Source organism: Ursus arctos, unplaced genomic scaffold (assembly GCF_023065955.2).
Source record: "Ursus arctos isolate Adak ecotype North America unplaced genomic scaffold, UrsArc2.0 scaffold_31, whole genome shotgun sequence".
NCBI classification, from domain to species: Eukaryota; Metazoa; Chordata; class Mammalia; order Carnivora; family Ursidae; genus Ursus; species Ursus arctos.
In genome coordinates, this window is record NW_026622997.1 from 11700200 (window position 1) to 11721735 (window position 21536).

The 21536-nt window shown below is 51.4% G+C and overlaps 1 protein-coding gene across 9 annotated transcripts in view; it reads left to right on the plus strand.

Moving 5' to 3' along the window:
• RREB1 (ras responsive element binding protein 1) overlaps nt 1-21536 on the plus strand; it is a 171562-nt gene that overhangs the window by 128864 nt on the left and 21162 nt on the right. For all 9 annotated transcript variants that reach the window (XM_026511441.4, XM_026511439.4, XM_044388733.3 and 6 more), the window contains 3 exons: nt 7676-7820; nt 8360-8493; nt 21231-21420. In XM_026511441.4, coding sequence (XP_026367226.1) covers nt 7676-7820; nt 8360-8493; nt 21231-21420 — 469 coding nt within the window. The remainder of the gene's footprint in view (nt 1-7675; nt 7821-8359; nt 8494-21230; nt 21421-21536) is intronic.

Consider the following 21536-nt stretch of genomic DNA (forward strand, 5'->3'; position numbering starts at 1 on the left):
GGCCCTCTGTTTTCTGAGTAAACCGTCAATAACTGGAGAATGTTGGACCTCGATTCTGTTCTGAGGTCAGCGGCTTCAGTATCCGTATGGAAGGTAGAGGGAAAGGACTGTCGTAGCCAGAAGGTTGCCTTTCTCTTCCCTGAAGGATGGCAGGGGCATGGGGGCCATCGAGGGAAACATACCCCTCAGGCATCATAACCCAGCTCTGTCCATCAGGGAGGAAGTGTTTGTACCAGGGTTTTGCATGAGAGCGGGATCCAGAAAGAAGTGCCTTCACCACCACTGCAGGGGAACCCAGAGACAGCAGAGCAGAAATCGGGGCCATCCAGGACTGTACCCCTAGTCAGAGCTGCGAGCAGCTGTGGACCGGGGAGCAGTGGAGAGGTAGAAAGTTCAAAGGCAACTGTCATGAGCAACATGGACCCAGACTCCTAAGGTTCCTTGACTCTTCGTACTGTTCCGATTCATGCCTACACCGGCACCACCCACGCACCAGGCTGCAGTCCGCAGGAGGAGAGACGTTCTGTACCATTGGGATGCGTTTCCCCCTGTTGCAGGGGAAGAGGAGCTCATGGAGAAAAGCTGACGGGGGGAGGTGGCTTTGAAGTCGCCGTGCTCATCTTTTGCCCCCGAGCAGCCGCGGGAGGAGTAAACTGCACGTGAGGACTCAGGTGCAAACCTCCCTTTGCTGTAGTGTCCATGGGTCACGCTGTCCCGGTCAGAGGACGTGGAGTGTCGCCGGCCTGCGGGGCGGGGGGGGGGTGCAGTATCCGGGCACTTGAGCAGAAGCATCCCGAGAGCGCTGGGAGCAGCCCGCCGTAGGTGTTCCCACAGCCAGCCTGAGGACAGCGGGGAAACGCCTCTCTGAGGCACACACCTCACCGGAGGCTGACTTCCAGAGTTCTCTGAGGGTGCTGTCTTCAGTCCGCGAGGCTGCTTACATCCACCATGGTCAGCCCTCCCTCCACACCCAGGCACAGCTGGCGTGACCTGCCTTCCGGATCAGCATGACTGAGCCTGAACAACACCCGAATTACTAGAAGGTGGCTCTGCGTTCAGAGGTGGAACCACACTGGGAGTCGGATGCTTGAAGCCTTGCCAGCTTCTCCCCGGCCCCTCGTCTACCTCTCTCTTCACTCCCCTCCCCGCCCCTCAGGTGCTGGCATAGGCCTGGGTTGACTTGCAGGCATCACTCACAGCTCTCCACCCTTAAACCCCTGCCCTGTACTTCTGTTACCAGAGACCTACAGGAATCTTTCTGGAGGCTGGCTTTTCTTTAGCCCAAAATGGAGGTTGTGGAGCAGTGATGCTTGTTAATCTGATTCACTCCCTCTTTTGGCTGTCACAAGACTTTGTTGGAAAAGCAAAGCGAGCACCGGTAGGAATGGGGATAGATCTGTCATCAGGCTGCAAAAACCTGTTGGAGCCTGTCGGCTTCAGTTTGGTGCACCCCCCCCCCCCCCCCGCCAAAAGCAGGGCCGAGCGCTGTTTGTGTGCGGTTTCTGTCCTCCTGGGTTAATAAAACTTAGGAAGAAATTAAGCAGGAGAAGTTAGCAAATACCAGAAGGGTCTAGATCTTGCCTGAACGTTGACCTTCTCAGGTACCTGAGGTAAAGTAGCTATGGAAAAGCTTGAACAGTGTTTCAGACCTGCCATCAGGACGCCTTCCACTAGGCGATCCTTTAAACTTGTTGAGGCTTGTCCAAAGGATTTGACCCCCAAAATAATTTTGAGGATGTTAAATTTCATCACTGTTTTGGTCATGTACTTATGCCCAATAAACTTGTGCAGAGTCTGCGGCAGATTGCAGTGTGAGCCTGGGAGTGGTGTAATGCTCGTATCCCCAAGATGGCGACATTCCAGTCAGGTGGTTAACCGAGCCTGTGACCAGGTTGAAGGGTTGAAGAAGTGAACTGTGGTCCAGTGGTTCTCACACCTGAGCAGGCATGAGTATCACCTAGAGAGCTTGTGGAATTCCAGGGTGCTGGGCCCTGGCCCCAAGTCTCTGAGTCTGCAGGCCTGAGAACTTGCATTTGTGACAAGCTCCTGGCTGGTGCCATTGCTGCTGGTTGGAGGACAGTTTGAGACTGGCAGTTTTGTCCCCATTTTACAGATGTGCAAACCAAAGGTGAGGTAGTCTGGGGAACGTGTGGTGTCTCCCTGGGTGCTGAATGGTAGAACTGGGATAAGTCTACACTGTCTCAGTGCTCAAGACCACCCCCAAGGCTTCAGTGCCATCACATGGTCTCTCCGCTACACCATCGTCCCACCCAAATTTGCTTTGTCATCTACCCGAATTCCCACTTCTCCGAGCAAACCAGTGCTCGAGTGGTAGGAGTTTACCTTCATTGCCAAGTCTGCAGACTTACATACCTAAGAAAGGTGAGCAGAAAGTTCCTGTATTTGGAGAGCTGGAGGTGAGGAAGTTCAGGGAGGAAGAAAGGGATATGCTTTAGAAATTGGTCTGTCTCTGCTAAGTTACTAGAGTGGCATTCAGTTCTTGTGCAAGATGTATTTGTTTAGCTGTGATGTGTTCGGTATTCTTATGAACAGCCCACCATAGCTAAACTGGGTCTTTTTACATTTTAGAAGATAAAGAACTACATTTATAAGAGGAAAATTTGAGTTGAAAATCAGCATCCATGCCAAAATTCAAAGTAGGCCCCTATCAGTACTAAAAAGCACTCAGATTTAGATTTTTTTTTTTCTACTTTAAAAAACATCTGCAATATTTGTTTTTGTTCATTACTATGGAAACCTCCCCCCCACCCCAACCCCGGGTGTTACGAATGGGAGAAAACTTCACTTGAATCCTCAAAGAGTTCTGATAACATTCCTTCCTTAGACCATGGTGTGACAGGATTTCTACGATTGAAGTGACATGCCTCTGAAGGAAAGTTCTAGAATTTTGTGCCAAAAGCAGCTTACTGTGAATGTAGGTGGAGTTGAATACACGAACACAGATTTGTACCAATAATGGGAGAAATTCGAGTGGGTCCTCAGTTCATCTTTGGTGTTTTTCATTCAAGTCCCTTTATCACTGCACTGTTTATAATCTCGTATCGAGTTGGCTCACATTAAACCCCAGTAAGGGCATTAATTGCGGTTTTTTGGAGACTTGAGGACGTGGTTGTGGTGATTTTGCAAGTGGACAGGTTTTCTGCATGTCCTTCGTGCATTCATCTGTCCAGCCATTCAGCCATTTGGCAGGTATGTACCCACTACTTACTATGTGCCACCAAGGGCCAGTGCAGAGAACGAGAGAGACAAGGCTGTGATGACATTTATTTTCTATTGAGGCCGAGGAGACCGTCAAACGAGTGAAATACACGGTATTTTCAGTTTCTGGTATGTTCTGTGAGGAAGGTAAAACAGGGCAGGGGGCTTGAGAGCCTCTGCATGAGCGGGGTGGGACACTTGCAGGCATCCAGGCCTAGGGTCCGGAGATGGAACAGCTGAGCAGAAGAAGTGGCAGGTGCACCAGTCCTGGGGCCTCTCTCCCAGAGAACGAGTAGGTCCGAAAGGGCCTTGAGGTCAGGTTGGGGTGCAAGCCAGTGAAGCCTGAGAAATAGGCCGAGGCCAGATTCAGTTCTAGGAGGGGAGCCGTCAGAGGCATTTAAGCAGGAGAGTGGTGTGATGTGAGCCATGTTTTAGAAGCTCAGTCTGGCTGCGGTGTAGAGAAGGCATGGTAGCAGGGCAAGAGGGACATCAGGGAGGTCAGTTTAAAATACTAAGACCAGCCGATTGAAAACGCTGTTGTCGTTGGTGTTTTTGCAGTTTATCCATCTGTGAGTTATAATGGCACCTCAGTCCTTGTGCATAAATCCTTGCCTATTTGTTCAGCTCTTTAATCTTCAAGACAAATTTCTAGAAGTGAAATTTACTGGGATAAGGGGCATACATATTTAAAATTCTGCTCCCTGTTGCTTAGCCGTGTTGCAGAAAGGTGATTACATTTTTACTCCCATCAACAGTGCGGTCTGCCGGTCTGGCAGATGAAAAGATGGAAAATGCTCGAGTGTAGAGGGGTGGAGACAGGGCTCAATGGCAGTTGGAGTGAAGAAGTCACGGGGATCTTTGTTGGAGCTGAGGGTGTGACATCACTGTTGAACACACACGCACACACACATACACACACGGGAACCCCAGCTCTGTTTACGCCACCCGCAGAGATGGTCACCGCAGGCCTGTGCCCCGCACCCTCAGACCACATCCAGATTGCCACTCCTTCTAATCCAGCATGGCAGGAAGAATATCCCTACACTGGGGCACATCCCAAGGTTAGGAATGACCAGTATAATTCGGCAGAGTGGAGAGGGCTGTGAGGGGGCTGGATGGAGAAGCCGGAGTTGTCCACTTCGGGGAAGAGAAACTTCAGAGAAACACAGTAGTCCTCTTGAATTACTTGAAGAGCTGCCATCTAGGAGAGAAGGTAGACTTAATTCGACATTGCCCCCAAAGACAGATAGACATTTGAAGGAAGGAGGGGATTTTTGGCTCAGCATGGGAAAGATGGTTTTAGTAATTAGCCTCATTAAAAATGGAAAAGTGTTGAAGCATCATGACATGCTGACCTGTCTGGTGTGCTGGGGGCTTTCTGTGCTGAAGGGGAGGCTGCCTAGCATCTCAGCTCCCTGCCAGATCTGAGGCTCATTATAGTTTACTGGTTCTTAGGGTACGTGGAAATGAGAAGCATTCGTCCTTGAAATAAAACCTGAGAGAAAAACAGACCCAGGCCTTGTAAAGAAGAGACCGAGAATTGCCCTCCCCACCAGCCCTCCTGTCTGCTTCGGCCACACTCTGTGGGGAAGAGGCCATTACTGGCTCATTTTAGTGACACGCCCCACTTCCTGTGAGCGCTCGGGAGGAAGTGGACAGTTAATGTTGCCACTCCTACCGTCAGAGACCGGGGAAGAAGGGAAGGGGTCAGGTTAGACGGCATCTTAACTACAGACCACATCCAACTTCAGAAATGGCTGTGGCTCCCAGAGTCTGGCAGCTGGACTCTTGACTGAGTTGAGTTCATGAGCCTGCAGCCATTGGTCACCATGTTGCCGAAGGGACGGATCGGAAACTCCCCGTGTCTTGGCCAGCAACCAGAGATTTGACTCCAGAAGGGAGCACGCTGCAGCTTTGAACCTGAGGCTCCAAAGGGCTCAGTCGGAGAGCTGGAGTGGGTTGACGTGCTTGCCACCAGGGCCTTTCAGACTGCTTTGATCTGGTCTCCTTTTCCTGCCTTAAGCAACGATGCAACTCAAGGGCATCCTCAGTTTTTCGGAGTAAGACAGAGGCAGGACTGGAGGCCAGAAACGATCTCTTTCATTCTCCTCTTGGCATCTGGCTAGAGCTTGGTCCCAAGTGCTAGGCCTTGGACCACAGTCACTCAGAGAGGAAGTGTCTGGGGTCAGGCTGGAGCCCTGAGGTTCCTGCTGGTGATACAGAACACAGATCAAAGGCTTGGCCTTAGGAGGCAGTCTGGGGGAAAAACCCGGACTCCGCAGTGGGCACACCTGGGTCAGTCCTGGCCGTGAGGGCCCCGGGCGTGTCAGCCTCTCCACATTTGCACGGCCTCATCTGCAGAGTGGACATGAGAATCTGTAAACTTCCCACCAGGTCCTCGCTGTATTCTCACTGCTGTCCTTCCTCATCCTCTGCTCTGTGGAAACCGCTTCCGTCACACATCCCAGAACTAGATAATAAAGTATCACTTTGTAAAAATGCAGATTCTGTGTTAGAAAAGGTGTAGCTGGAAGTGAGCTAGTGAGCCGCTTACGGTTGTCAGTCTCGGATTTCCAGTATTCTCGCAGGTGATTTGTGGCCTTGTGTTCGTGGACACAAGTCACCGATTGGCCATAGAAAAGGTCTTCATCTTTAACTTAATTTTTGAGTGATTTATTGAGAGGGTTTGGTGCTAATTTACATCCCGTAGTATTTTTCATTACTTCTTCAGTTCGTAGGTGCTTCAAAACATTTTTTTTATATTTCTAAAACTGGAATATGTGATACAATAAATATCAAAAGAAACTTGATAGTCTTTTCCTTTTTCCCTCTGAACACTGATAGTAAGTGTTGGTCTCTAAATCCCAATCAGCTTGGAATAGAGGGGATACTTAGAATGAGGCTCTTGGTTCCCAAGAACTTTCCTGGGGCTTTAGGTGACCAAGAACTAATAATAAAGCATTCTTCCTTGATAATCTCAGCAAGGAATTAGGTGGACGTGGGCATGGCGGTTCTCTGTGGTTCTTTTCCATTTTCTCCCTTTAGATCTTCCTGCTCCACCACACTGACACCCTGCTCCCCACCCCAAGCCCCCCAACCCAGAGAACCTGAGGCCCATCTGCTCCAGGGCTAGGCCACATCCAACATGCTGGTGGGTGGCTGGGCTGGCTCTCTGTGGGCCGTGGCAGAGACGGTCAGGGCTGGTTGGGGGCCCTCTGCCTCCTAGAGTGTATCTGTAGAACAGAACAGGAGATGCCCAGGGTCTCACCCCCACACACCCATGCACAGGGCAGGGATGTGGGGGAAAAGGCCTTATCTCAGCTGTCTCTTTGCACCATTGGCCCACATGCTTGAATTTCTGCCCCTACTTAGGGTTCGCAAGCTTCTTAGCCTTGTCATCCCTGGCCTGTCCCCTCTAAAGAAGGAGTTGAGCTGTGCTGCGCTTCTTTCTGGAAATGTGACGGGACCGTTTCTGAAGGCCTCGCCGTCTCTCCCCATTCCTAAGTGCTTCCTCTGTGAGATAATCCAATGAAAGAGCTCTTTCTGAAAAGCTGGGATTCCATTCCTACATCTGGCACAGTTTAACCCCAGTCAAAGATGATGATGGTGATGACGGTTGTCATTAGGAAAACCAAACCCTTTATGTCACAAAGGAAGGAAATTGAGACTGACTGTCTTTTTGTAATCTCTCTCTTTCCTATGGGCCTTGGGACCATATTCTTAGGGTGTTTGCTTTGGAACTTGATAAAGTAATGCCACCTAAATCAGGTCACCCGTAAAGCCTTCTTTTTGGAGCAGACAGACTCTATGTAATGCTTTCTTACACATGTGTTCCTGGCCCTGCAGATGTCAGGGTCACAATGTGCAACTTACTCATTCCACTGCCCCAGCTACTCTCACTATTTATAAATCCGCCTAACACCATGAACAACATGGAAGGCCTTTCAGGTTCGCTCCAGACATTTGCTGTGTTAGCACTTCTCACGTTTGACCCCCAGCATGCCTCCGAAAGCAGAGGAGAGCGAACACGTACTAGCATTTGCGAGGTGGGTTGTGGGGGCAAATGCAGAGGGATTACTTGATGTGTGAACTGGCCATATCTGGGAGTTCTTTATCCTGTAGAATCGTGTGTCCAACAATAGTACCTTTCGTCTGAATAATAGAAGAGGCAATCACATGGTGTTTTCATCTCGTTAGTGTCTGTGAAGTTCATGACTGTCTTCCGACAGACAGCAAAGTGTTGAGCAACCTTTCTGGATAGGGCTTGTGAGAGCTTTATGGAGGGCTTCAGGAAGAGCATAGAAGGCTTTAAAAAGAGAGCAGTCACTGTATAAATCATACCTTCTGTCTTAAAATTGAAGTACCAACACCTAAACATATAATACGAAAAATTTAAAAACCAACTCAGTTTTTTCCCAAATCATATTGTGTGTGTATGTGTGTGTGTTCTTTCCAGACATATGAAGATTCATGAGAAGGACCCTAACAGTACTACAGCTACGGCCCCCCCATCCCCACTGAAGCGCAGGCGGCTGTCCTCCAAGAGGAAACTGAGTCATGATGCCGAGTCAGAGAAAGAAGACCCAGCACCTGCTAAAAAGGTTTTCGCCACCCCCTGCGCCGATGTTTCTCACCGCGGGACTCCTGGCAGAAATACCTCTGGTCTTTATTCTGACAGTCTGGGGACTTGGCAGACATCCATCCTAAGCTCTTAACCTGTGTTTTCCCACACTGTTTTTGCAAGGTGTCTGCAGGAAAGCGTACCTGTGTGCACTTCCTCTGTGGGCCCCCCTCGCTGAGCCCCGTGAAGTGAGGAGCTTGTTCCATTGCTCTCTGCTTTTGGTTTCTCCAGCCGGAGTGGAAGCGTCTTCATACGTGTTAGGGACTCCTGTTGTTCTCTGTCCCTGTCAGATACTAGGTGCTCCGTAAGCGTGCACTGAATGGATGAGTGGGTTGAAGGTGGATGGATGGACGATGCGGTGAGGATTTGTTGCATGGATGAAAGACTGGTCCCTGGCTTCCTTCATCCCTAGGAGGGAGGCCTCCCTGTAGATCCGGATTGGGTATGGGCCTCTCTTCTGACGCAGCCCCATGTGGGAGACCTTCCTTCATGACTTCACTTTTTTCCTTTCCCCCCAAGATGGTAGAAGATGGGCAGTCGGGTGACTTGGAGAAGGTTGATGAAGTGTTTCACTGTCCCATATGCTTCAAGGAGTTCGTTTGCAAGTATGGACTGGAGACCCACATGGAGACCCACTCAGATAACCCACTAAGGTAGGAGAAAGGGTGGAACGCCCCCGCCCTCTGGAAAGTTTTTTTTTCATTTCTGTTTCCTTGGACTTAGGACTGATCCTTACTCCCCCCCCCACCCCTACTCCTCCAGACTGAGCTAAAGGGATTCGACTTGGGTTTGGTGACAAGCCAGGCAGCTGAGAAAGGTGGATGGTGCGGGGAAGCCAGGCTGAGAAGTGTCAGAGAGAAGGAAGAAAGTGCCTGTAGCCACAGGGTGTGTTCACCGAGGTCTGCTGTGGTTCCTTTTGGCTTCTGGCGAGGTCCCCAGAGTGGTTGCCGTGAGTGCCCTGCACACGGGCATCTCCCGTGACAGGGGGCTTTCGAGCAACAAGCACGTTTTCTCTAACACAAGAGGTGTCGCAGCCCAGGTGATTGTTAGCTGTACACGCAGCCCAGGTGATTGTTAGCTGTGTGGTAAGCACGGAGGGGCATACCAGCTGCTCATCGGCGTTTTGGCCGGATCGGACTGGTAGCACAGAAACCGAAAAAAGCCTTTTGGGGTAAGAAGAGTTCTACTTCATGCAAGACACCCGACCTGACGTGAAGCCCGTCACAGGCAAACAGTGTGAGGTGATTGTTCTGCTGTTCTGCGTTGCTGGCTCCAGGTTTGCTGGTCCTTCTCCTGCCCAGGCAGAGATGGGACAGTGCTAGGACTCTCCAGCAGCACTCAGCGCAGGGCTGCGGATGGGGTGCCCTCAGCTTTCCTTCCCCATCTTCTCGTACAACTTTCTCATCAGGCAGCAAGTCCTGTGTTCTTAGGGACAGATAGGCTTGGAACGTTTTCTGCAGAATTGTCACGTTTAAAATGCTACTGCCGTGGTTTTTAAGCACCAACAAGAACCAGGTGCCACAGGAGAGTGACAAGATCGGAAGGTCGTGTCCTGCAAGGCACGGCTGAGACTTCACCCAGAGCAGGGCGCACGCACGCACGCTCACAGCGCTGGGTTTCGGGAGGCAGCTTGGGAGTGTAGGAGTCTGGACACCTGTTGGCTGGACACCTGTTGGACTTCCCGATGTTTGGACCAGCTTTCCTTCCTCAGGACACGTGTTGGGTTGTGACTTGGGAGTGAAGAGGTCTGAGCCAGCTGAAGACTTTTGTGTCGAGGGAAAAGCCTCACCGTGTGATAACTTAAAGCCATGTCAAATAGCGTTATACTTCACAACGTCAGCTTGACATTTTCCATTAGGAGAAGAAAGAGTTTATAAAGAGTTTAAACTGCTGAGCCACTGAAGTGCCACAAAATGTCTTTTCACAACTCCCCCGTCTCAGGAAATTGCCTGCTGGCCGCGTAGGAGAGGGTATGGGCTGGTTGTCAGAACTTCTGGATCCCATCCTGCTCTCGTGGGACCTCGATCGGCTGTCTGACATGACCCTCGCAGGGGAGCTGGACCACATAATCCCTGTGTTCCTTTTCAGGCCTTAAATTCTAGGGGTTGGTCTCTTAACAGCTGTCCTTCTGTCCACCAAGAAAAAGCGCTTGGCTCTTCCTTTTGCTGGCGCTCTAGTCCTGAGAGATTCGGGAACGTTCATGGTTTTGTGAACGTCCACAGCATCCCCAGGATGTGGGCTTGTGGTGGGTCGTGACTATTGAAATAGCTTTCTCGACTGAGGACCTGAGCAAACAGAGGTGAGGCCTCACGTGCTGAGTCGTGGGCAGAGCCAGCAATGGCTCATGGGACCCCAGCCCCTGCCCTGCCTGCCTTCCCATCCGACACGCGACCCCAGCCCCTGCCCTGCCTGCCTTCCCATCCGACACGCTGCGGAGCGTGAACGCACTGCCCGTCTCAGGGCTCCTCTGTGTGTTTTATTTCACTTCGTGCTTTAGTCTGGGATCAGTTACCATCTTAGGAACGACCCGTTTGCCCCCTTCTAGAGAATCCTGTCCTACAGGGAAGGTAATCTGACTCTCGCGAGAGATTTTCAGGCAGCTGGCACCTGCATGGCACAGTGTATAGCAGTGGGACAGGAAGCTCAGGTGTCCCCTCTTCTTACGTGGTGGCCTGGAGGAGGGTGTGGGTTCCCCTGGAGCGGGGCCTCCCGGACAAGCCCCTGTCCCAGGGACAGGCTGGGCTTGCTACTCCAAGGCAGGGATGGGAAGTGCATTGGACGCTGGTTGTCCCGTTCCGCACACTTCAGTGGGTAGTTCACTTGCTGTGTCCCCAAGGCTGTGACAAGGCAGATACGTCATGAGGTCGAACCTCAAGTCCTGCCTGTTCTCCCTGCCCACTCGGAAATAATGCCGTCTCTCTGGCGAGGAGTCTCCTGGAGGCGCTTTGCAGCCTGCTGGGGATTCAGCCCCTTCCGGCAGCCTGCCACCCCACTGGAGCCCCCGGACGCTGTGCCCGCAGCGCGTCCTTTGTGGGGGATGAGCCAGGCGTCCCCTGTCTAGTGGCTGTTGCGATGTGGGGTGGGGCTTGCATCTGGAAACCAAAGGGACTTGATTATAGAACATAGTTAATTTCCCTCTTCTCCTCTCTGCTCTCCTGTTGCACATAATAGCCTGCTATCAGAGGAGGCCATGGGGCAGGCAGGAGCGGGCAGGGCCCAGCCGGGCAGTGAACTGTGACAGTAGCTGGTGGGAGAGACTGCTTGTTAACCCAGAGCTAAAACAGACACCGACTCCATTTGCAAACCCCAGCGGCGGCAGAACCACAGTGGGATGCTACCAGTTTTAACAGAAAGTGTATAACTCAGAACAGCTGTTGGCTTCTCCCTCTCCTGCCCTAACCACCCCCCCTCCAATCCCCAAAGCTGGCAAGGTGCCCGTTGTCCCTTAATAAAAAGTGTTGGAAGTCCAAACGGGTGTAAATGCCAAGGCTGTTCCCCATTCCCGTTTGACGTTCACGAAGCGCATGTCGGCGCAGTGCAGAAGGCAGGGCGTTGCCTGTGCCCGGACGTGACCAGCGGTAAATCCGCAGCCCCACACAAGGGGTGCTGGCAGAGAGCCGGCATTTGGAATCAGACGTGATGGACAGAGTGTTTTACATTTTCTAGCGGTACATTTTAAAAAGTAAAAACAAATCGACAAAACTGATCATGCTTCTCTGCTCGTTATAGTAGTAATACCAAAATACAGTGTCAACATATATTCGGTGTAAAAACTGCCGGTGATGTGTTTTGCATTCCTGGCTGCGTACAGAGTCTTTGCAGTTCGGAGGGTATGGTGCGATCACGGCCCTTCTGAGTTTTGAGGCAGCCACGGCTCAGGTGTGCAGAGCCCACCACGCAGGCCAGGACAGGCCCGCCCGCAGCACGGAGGGCGCCGGGGCCACAGGCTGGCGGGCGAGGCCCCTGGCCTCGTGTGGGAATGACTTGTCTCGGGCCCTTGGGGGGCTGGGCCAGGAGGGGTGACAGCTGGCTGGTTACCGTGGCTCTGGGGCTGCTGCTGAGGGCAGAACTTAGCAAAAGTTATTGTCTAATCTTACATGGCTTCTTGATGAAAGAAGGGCGGGTAATAAATAATTAAGTTATTTCAGTTAAAATGTATCCAAATGATTGAGTGTGGATTGTGTGCCCGGCACTTGACCAGACTTGAAGGAGAAAAACAGTGATGTTGGAGACAGGCCCTTGGAGGGCTGGTCAGAAAACAAGGAAATGGGCAGTTATAAAGCAAGGCGAAAGGGATAAATTCGGGGCCAGGAGGGGCACGGGGTTGCCTGTTGTCGAAGCAGAGGGAGCCCGTAAAGCTTCAAGGACATTTTCCATGGGCCGAGGTGGTACTTCACGGTTTCTTCCAGGTGGAGTCTCTCCTCAGTCTGATCGAGTTCTTGATCTCAGTTGTCTGGAATCTAGGTCAGGATTTAGTCTTCGGGGAACACGAGCGGACTCGGGCAGGTACACCCCCCCCTGCTGTGGGTGGGCCTGTCCTGCACGGTGAGGGTGAAGCAATTACAGGCGTGCAGGCCAGGCTGAGAGCCACCCCCTCATCCTGGTGGTGGAGTGAGGTGCCAGAACCACCTTTCTTCTGGATTCTCAAGTGTTCCAAGGAATGTTTGGCTCCCTTTGCTGCACCAGCTACCCATACGCACCCCCATCACCTGCAGGGAGCCCCTCGGACTAATTCACATGGCATTGGTCCCACACTTAAAAGTCATCCTAAAAATAAGGAAAGAGTATCGAAAATACTCCTGAGCATCTGGTATTTAAGAGTCCCAGGGGTTGGTGGCTTGGCCAGGTGGAGGCAGGTTTGAAACAGTGCTGGGGGAGGGGGACGGGACACATGTGTCTGTCCATCCCCGGCCAACCTGGAAGTTGGAGGCACCTTTGTCAAATGCCCTCTCTCCACCCTGCCCGAGGGCCTCTCCAGAACTCAGCCTGTTGAGAGCCAAGGCGTCTGTGCTCACACCGACCTGCCTGCTGTGAAGAGCTTCGGACCTGCCCTGACTTCACTCCATGCTGGTTGGTTGAACAGTCCAGGCAGGGTGTCGGGACGCGGTGTGCAGTCTGGTGGATTCCTGGGCGTGGGGAGGGCAAGCTGCCGCCCGCCACTGGCCAGGGCCCTGTCACAGGGCCCTCACTGTTGCTCCCAGCAACTGGGAGAGATTAGTGCAGCTGTTGGATGTCAGTTCTCTGGCTGGGATGGGAGGGGAGGGAGGGGAGGGTGGGCACCAGGGCAGGAATGTCTGAACCGGGTGGGGCTCCGAGGAGAGGTTGTTTGCACTTACCCCTTTTTGCCTCTGGAGACAGAACAGGAAAAAATGAAGCATGAAATCCCTTTTAAAAAGGAATGTCAGTCTTTCGATTAAAACACTGTAATGAGCAAGAAATTCAGTATCTCAAGGAAGTAGCCAGGGTGAGCTCAGCTTTCTCGGCAAGGTATCTCCCAGGTTCTGATGACGGGGCTGGGCCGGCTGGCTGCTCAGGGAGTTTGAGTGGCAGGGAAGGCTCCCAGGTGAGCCACTGTCCGGTGTCCAGCCATTAATATGTGCTCTGGGTTGGAGAAGGAGCTGGGGCGTCTGCCAATCACTGTCCTCTGAGGATAGCGTCACAGAGTGGGAGTTAGTCCAGCCAGCTCCATTCCAGCCTGCCACCTAGTGTGTCCCTGGCCCACCCGGGGTGAGCCGAGGCTGGTTCCCCGTCTGGTAAATTCATTTGTGGGCTGTGGTGAGGAAGAAGGGGGCAGTCCAGTCCTCGGACTGCAGCAGACACCAGATAGGTATCCCATCCCAAGGAAACTGAGGCATCCCATTCAGGGGCTTCTCCCAGGTACTTTGTATTTGACAAGAGAACATGAAAACCATCTGCTCTTGAGTTCTTGTCATAGAGAGCCCCTTTGGTCTCGTTCTGCTCTGGAAAACGTTGGGAAGCTGAATGACTATTTAAATTTGGTTTGAGTCCTCCCTACCACATTTTGTAATCCAGCTGTGAAAACTGGATAGTTAGAAGCTTGAAGGGACTGGCTAGCTTTAAATAGTAGAACCGTGTATCATGTTCCTTAGATGGTTGGGGAAACCGGAGATTCTAAAGAAACGTTTCCTAATGTTTGAAATTTGCCAAAGCAGCCTTTCAAAAATTAAATGTTTAGCATAGTAAAAAAAAAAAAATTATATAATTTATATAAAACCCTTTCTTGATGGAGGTCCCCTGCCCCTTAACTGCCGTCATGGTAGATGTGATATTGCCATGAAGGCGAGGCACCTGGAGGGGAGGCGCTGGTTATCTCTTCCGATTGCTCTTAAGTTTCTCTGTGGACTTCAGAGTTTTGTCTTGTTCTGGAGAGTTGAGGTCACCAGGTGAATACGGTATTACTGTAGCAAGGCCTGGGAGGAGCTCATCCCAAATTTGTTGAGCCACAAGGTTTTCGTTTTTTGTTTTAAAGCTTTTTGGTGGCCTCGCATTTTCCACGTCGGTCAATCCCATTGCTAGTAACTCTGCCTTCAGACTTACGTTGGCTGGACTCTCAGTCTTGGATGCGTTTGCAGGCTTCCTTCCCATCGTAGGTACTTCGGGAGGGCTATTTGGGAAACCCGCTCCAGTTGGTGGGGGCGCATTCCTTCTTTCAGGGCTGGTGTCCCGAATGGTGACAGCTACTCCTGATAGGGTAACTGTTTGCTCTCCTATGAGCCTTCAAAACTGCTGGCTTTGTGTCAGGTTTCCTCTTGGACCCTCACCCCCTGCACAGACTGCCCAGGCCATAAGAGCACATTTTTCACATTTCTACCCCAGCCCAGGGTTATATAGTTTTCTCTGAAGAAATCAGTAAGAGGGAAGAATGTAGCCTCTTCCCACAAGGGCATGGGTTGTAAAAGAACTGATACCATGGTGCCCTGTCAGGTGTGCTGTGGGAGGAGTCTGTCCTTAGTTCATGACTTCAAAAAAAAATTTTTTTTTAAAGATTTATTTATTTTTTTATTTGACAGAGAGAGACAGCCAGCGAGAGAGGGAACACAAGCAGGGGGAGTGGAAGAGGAAGAAGCAGGCTCCCAGCAGAGCAGGGAGCCCGATGTGGGGCTTGATCCCAGGACCCTGGGATCAAGCCCTGAGCCGAAGGCAGACGCTTAATGACTGAGCCACCCAGGCGCCCCGTGACTTGAGAATTTTTTAAGACTAGTGGGTCTGGGTATGAGTAAGAACATCATTCGTTGTCATTTAAGCCCTTTGAGAATTTGAAAGGAGAAAGCCATCAGCTAAGGAAGGAGAGGATCTCCCTGACCTGCTGGAGCTGGCTTCTTCCAGCCCTTGCCTCGCTGTCCATGGCCTGTGACAGCCCGCCCCAGAGGCTGAGCTCTGGCTGGTGGCGTCGGTCTCTCTCTGGCTTCAGGACCAGTGCAGGTCATAGTGCCTGTGAGAATTGGGCTTCTCTTCCAGGCCAGCCCACGTCAAATCTAGGGCTGGTCTGCTGTGTGATTTTGCTTATTTGTTTAATTTTTGCAGGAGAAGGGACAGGAAGGGCTGTGGATAAAGTGTATATTGAAGGCTCTCTGTGTTGGTGGTGTGTCCCTCCAGCCCCCAGGGGCCGCAGTGGAAACTTGGCTCATCCCCTACCCCCGCCTACTGCTGGGAGGCATTTCCCTCCCCTAAGACCCCCACCCCAGCCCTCTCCTATCTGTGCTTCACACCTACCCATACCCCTTCAGTGACCGTGCAAGTGGCGCTAAGGGAGGCAGGGGTGGGGGGGTAGCAGATAAGCTGCAGGCAGCTGCTTCGCCCCTCTGCTGTTAAGACAGGCCTGACTGCATGCCCCGAAACTATACCTCCTGCCTTCCCACCCACCCTAACACAACTGCAGAGTCCCGGCCCCGGTAACAGGAGCCGCCATGACCGAGCAGCCCTGCGGGTGGCTGGGATGTCACATGGCGGGGGGAGGGGGTTGTACGATCTCCGGGATTCTCAGTTTTCTTTCTGATAGAATCATTTGCGAAAATGTGCTGGAATGCAGGTGTTTTCTGGGTGAAACACTTTCTGTGAGCAGACTAATTTGGAGTTCACACATAGACAGGTGTATGTTTGTAAGTTGAGGACGGGCGGAATGTCCATATTAGCATTCCTCCGTATGTTTCATATGTGACCTCACCTTGTCTTTGGAGTGTTTCCCTCCGATGCATTTTTGTTTTCCTTAATTTATTTCAGTATGTGATTTAAAAAGGAAAAAAGAAAGTTTTGTTTTTAGAAGAGTTCTATTGGCATCTGTAAATCCTGTGACTAGGATTCAGTAGTTACACTTTCCCCCAAATGCACTCATTTACTGACAGTGAAGTTCTCCATTTGGGAAAGTTGCCCTCCTCTTGCATTGCCACGGTATCAGAAAGCAATCTCTTGAGTTTGTGAGATTTCCCTCTGGCACACTGTCAGAATCACACACAAGATGAAATCGCCCTCCAGCGCTCTGCGGTCCTACGACTTCTAAAGTGCAGTCCTGCTCCTTTGGAATGTTCTGCAGTGGTACCGTCCATGAGTTCCTGGAATGGCATCCAGGGCAGGGGGTGAGGGGAGAGTTGTGGGGCCCACCTGACCCATGGCCGTGGTCTTCATGGAGACTGACAAGCCCAAGTGAGGTTAGCAAATACCCCAAGATCAGAGCCCGCAGCGCGCAGCGTCGCCCACAGAGTGACAATGATCTCCATTGTCCTTGAAGAGCTCTTAGAAACAGTTGCAAAGTGTTCTTCCCGGGACCTTGGGAAGGCTGGTTGAACCAGAGTGTCTCTGGCTGACAAAGGCCTGTCCAAATGTTTCTGGGTGATGGTTTTCCACACTGGTTGTATTTAAGGTCTGCCAACAGGTGCCAAGCGGGAGATGGGAAGCTGTGTTTTTCTGTGGGGTTTCATTTTCTGCCTTTAACCATCCCTGCAATGTGCTTCTGGTTTCAAAGCAGGGTCCCCCCCCGCCCCCCCGCCACTTTTCAAGCAGCTTATAAGATGACGTTCTGTATCTTTTCAGAAGTGAAATAGGAGCGCATTGATTGAATCCCATGAATGGAGAGGCGTGAAGTTGTGGCTCTGGGCCTTACTTAGATTTTATCAGGGGCCTCTGAGCGCATGTGCAGGCTGGGATGGCCTGCGCTTCTCTTCTGAGCTGCGGCCCCGGGAGCATGGGTGGGGGCAGGGAGGAAGCAGGTGGCTCAGGACAGAGGGCAACTAGGAAGAACGTGCATTTCTCCCATACGTCTCAAGGTTAAACTGAAGCAGTGGAGACAGCGGGAAACTTACTGAGAATGAAGAGAGAGAACACATTCTTTCGAAATTAAAATTCATTTTCCCTGCGTTTTTATGTTTGTTATTGTGGCCAGGAAATGGGCTCTTCCTGATGGTTTTTGTTCCCAGCAATATACAGTCATGGTCAAGTTTGCAGTAGCACCTTGCAGTTTTCCAAGCATTTTATTCTCTATCCCTGACAGTAACTTTAACAATCCCCATGTTACAGATGAGAGAGAATTGGGGGATCAGAGAAGGATGGGGAAGAGCTCTACCAGGCCTGGGACATTGGGTGTCCACAGATTCAAGGGCCTGTCACTTAGTTCTCATTGTAGTAAGGAGGTCACTGAGGGGGCAGTTCCTATCTCAGGCCTGTTTGGGAAATTTTGCCCAGCAGGCAATCAAAATACAGATGAAATAAGTTGTCCAAGATGGCACAACCTCCCCTTCCCCTCCCACCATCTCTGGTCCCCTAGCCCATCTCACACCACTCCCCAGCTGCCTTCCATGGGGGACACAGAGCTTGTGGTTTGTGCTGGTTAATTCAGCCTTGCGTTTATTGAGCACCTACTATATGTGAAACTGTCCTGGAGGCCAGAAACAGGAGGGGCTTGAAAGTGAACAAGAGAATGGAATGAGGAGATAGACATGTTAGAAGTGAAGAAAACTTGGTGTCATTAAAAACTCATGGCTGGGCGCCTGGGTGGCTCAGTCAGTTAAGCAACTGCCTTTGGCTTAGGTCATGATCCCAGAGTCCTGGGATCGAGTCCTGCGTCGGGCTCCCTGCTCAGCGGGGAGTCTGCTTCTCTCTCTTCCTCTGCCTGCTGCTCCCCCTGCGTGTGCTTTCTCCTTCTCTCTGTCAAATAGTCTTTTTAGAAGAAACACTCTGCAGATGTCCTACACAAAATGTATGTAGTCAGTGCTCACCATTCATTTGGAAAGAGCAAGTGCAGACGTCAGGTTCAGAGTGCCCACAAGTGGCGGCCCTCAGCGCCTGCCTTTGACTTCATCACCTCCTCCGGTTCTCACCTTCCAGGGAAGGCGCAGACCAGCTCCCGTTTCCCGCAGCTTTCCAAACCTCACCTGCTTCTGGCCAAGATAGGACAGAGGAAGGGAGGCAGGGAGAGAGAAACTTGGAACCATCTCTAGTTCACAAAGGGCCACGCCAGATGAGGCCACAGGGTGGCTCGCTCTGCCTGCTCGTAGATCCCAGCTGTGGAGCTTCCCGAGCCCTGGGCTCGGCGCCTCCCTCCGGCTTCCGGCCTATCCACCTTTCTCCCAGAGGTTCTGATTGTCCCATAGGTTTGCTGGGGAAATGGGCTCCTTTCCTTCTCGCATGCCAGAGTGAGACTTAGTGTAAGGGCTTCTCTTCTGGGGTTTTTATAGACTGACCCCCCCACCCATGCAGGTTCCGCAGATCGTGCTTTGGATGTTGTTGAAGCTCAGAAAAAGACGAGAAGGCAGCCCGCTCTCCTTAGCCATCTGCAGTTAGCTGTGTCTCCCTCTTTTCTTGTTTTTCTTCTTTAGGTGTTTCTCTTTTACGTGTATTAGGATCATTTTAAACATAGGACAAGCAGAGTGCAGTGCGATGAGTCCTCATGCACCCATCCGCCAGTTTCAGGAATACCCAGCCCACTGTGTTTCCTCTCTCCTCCCATCCCAGATAATTTCCCAAGTCCCAGGCATCACATTTCACTTACCAGTATCTCATTATGTATCTATAAAGGAAAGCGACTTAAAAAAACACAGCCGTAGTATTACCACAACTTAAAGAAGTAACAGTGGTTTCTTACTATCATTCAATGTCTGGTCGGCATTAAATGTCCCCAGTCCAGACGCTTCTCTCCAGGTCAGTGGAGAGCTTCCAGCTGATCGCTGGGGTGCTGATGGGGTGGTGACGAGGAGTGTGCAGTTGAACTTGAGTCTGGGGGGACTGAAGTCACCAGGGTGGAAGAGAAGAGCGTCGTTTCCAGGGCAGCAGGACAGGACAGAGCTGCCGTGGGGCCTCGAGGCCACAGCCCCTCCACTCATGCAGCATGACACTTGACCAGAGTGTCACCGGAGCAGCTGCGGCCAGGCTCCTTCCCTCCTTCACTTCCTCACGGCCGAGCACTCCGAGTGCTTTGGCCAGGGTTCCCTGTGGTTGGGGGCCACCCTCCAGCCCCCCTGACCTTGAGCTGTGTGCGTGCAAGGGATTGCTGGGGAGCAGGGCCAGGGAAGGAGGAGGAAGCGGCGTCGTGTGGGCCCATGGCCGGGAGAACTGTCAGTACCTAAAGGCAGCCTGGGTTCTCTGTGGCCCTGGCTTCCCCGGAGCCTTCGTCACACTCGGTGAGCCGGAGTACCACTCCTCAGAAAGAGTTTTGTGTTTTGAGCGGCTCGTGGGAACCCGGTATTCTAAATTTAATGGAACGATGACAGGAATCTCGATGGCGAGATGCGGCCGGGGTTGGCCCGCAGATAGGAGAGGTGGACATAGAGCAGGACCTCGCTCGCCGTGGCCTGCCACAGCACGATAAGGACAGCAGAGTTGCACATACTTGGCACTTCTTCCTTTCAGCGCGAGAGGAGGACGAGCTCAGCTGCTTCACGGGTGATTTATTATCTCTTTATTAACAGAGAAGAATTTCAGAGCAAAGAAAGTTTCCACTAAGGTGTGTGCGGTGAAAACTCGGGCAGGTGGCTCTAGCCCTCGGTGTCCCGCGTTCCTTCCCTGTAGAGCACTAGTAGCACCGGCTTGAGGACAAATGCGTTTGTACGTGCAAATACTTGGGAAGGTGCTAGGCCCACAGCGCTGTCCAGTAGAACTTTCTGCAGTCATAGAAGCATAGACATGTGTTAGAGCTACACTGCCTGAGGCCACTGTTGAAATGAGAGTAATGTGACTGAGGAAATGTTAATTAAATAGCCACATGGGGCTCCGGTGGCTACTGTATTCAGTACCGGTCTAGGGGATGTTGATAATACCTTAGCGATCGGGTGGTCGTTAGGAAGGTTCTCAGTGAAGACCCAGAAGGTGACACTGGTATGAAGAGTGGAGGAAGCACATAAAATGCATTTTGGGGCGCCTGGGTGGCTCAGTCAGTGAAGCATCTGACTCTCGATTTCGGCTCCGGTCATGATCTCAGGATTGTGAGATCGAGCCCCACGTCAGGCTCCTCGCTGGGCGTGGAACCTGCTTAAGATTCTCTCCCTCTCCTTCTGTCCCCCCTCCTCCCTCTCTCTATCTCTCTCCCTCCCCCTCTAGAAAAATAAAAATAATAATAAAATGCATTTGTTTCACATCTGTGGGGCCCAGGACACTTAAGATGTAGGTCATCTCTAGGGCGGAGGGTGCCAATCTTCAGATGGACTGCATCTGTGGGAGTCTTTCAAGGAAAAGGCGACAGCATCGTAACAGGTGCGGGCGGGAGGATGAACGGGGTTCGTATTTTATCTTTGCTTCGTACTGGCTGTGTGACCTCGGCCACGTTGTGTGAGGTTTTTGAGCCTCGGTGTTTTTATCTGTAAGGTGAAAGTCAGGATACCCACCCACTGGCCAGGGGCGTGCTCCCTGCCCCTAGTCTAAGAGCCACAGTTGTTTTTCACATAATGATGGTAATAATATCAGAATTGATACATAGTCACTGTTGTATGCTATTAATTCACTTGGAGAATTTGATTATCATTTCATCCTGATCATTTCATCCCCATCAGAGACCAGGGTTGCTCTAGATTCTTTGCAAAGGTATTTTAAACATTTATGGTCTTTAGAATCCATTGAGCCAAGGGAGGGAGCAAAACCTTTGAAATGATTGCTCTATGCTGCATCATTCAGGTAAGGAGTAAGCCTGCAACTGTGGTTTCGGGTTCCCGGCTAGCTTATTGGAAACACCTGTTCTGTCTGCAAAGATTAGGATACCTGGAAGTTGGTAAAATGTCATTTTTTTTAAAGGAAGAGTTTTCTTGGTGCTAACCATGAACAGAGTGGCTTCTTGATGTCCTATCATTTTTATTTCAGTGAATTGAAGCAACAAAAACATATGCGCTACTGGACAAGCGGAAAGTCTGACTTGACTGCTCCCTTATATCCTGTCCCTTTTTTCTGCCAGATGTGACATTTGCTGTGTTACGTTTCGAACACATCGAGGATTGCTGCGCCACAACGCCCTTGTCCACAAACAACTTCCCAGGGACGCGATGGGAAGGCCTTTCATACAGAACAACCCTTCCATTCCTGCTGGCTTCCATGACTTAGGATTCACTGACTTCTCCTGTAGGAAGTTTCCTCGAATTTCTCAGGTATGTTGCTCAGCCTGTGGACCCAGCAGCCCCCTCCGCAGGCCGTGTCATTGGACTAGACCCCCTCACCCTGACGCTTCCCTTCCTTAAAATGTTGTCAGTTGGGTTTTGTCTTT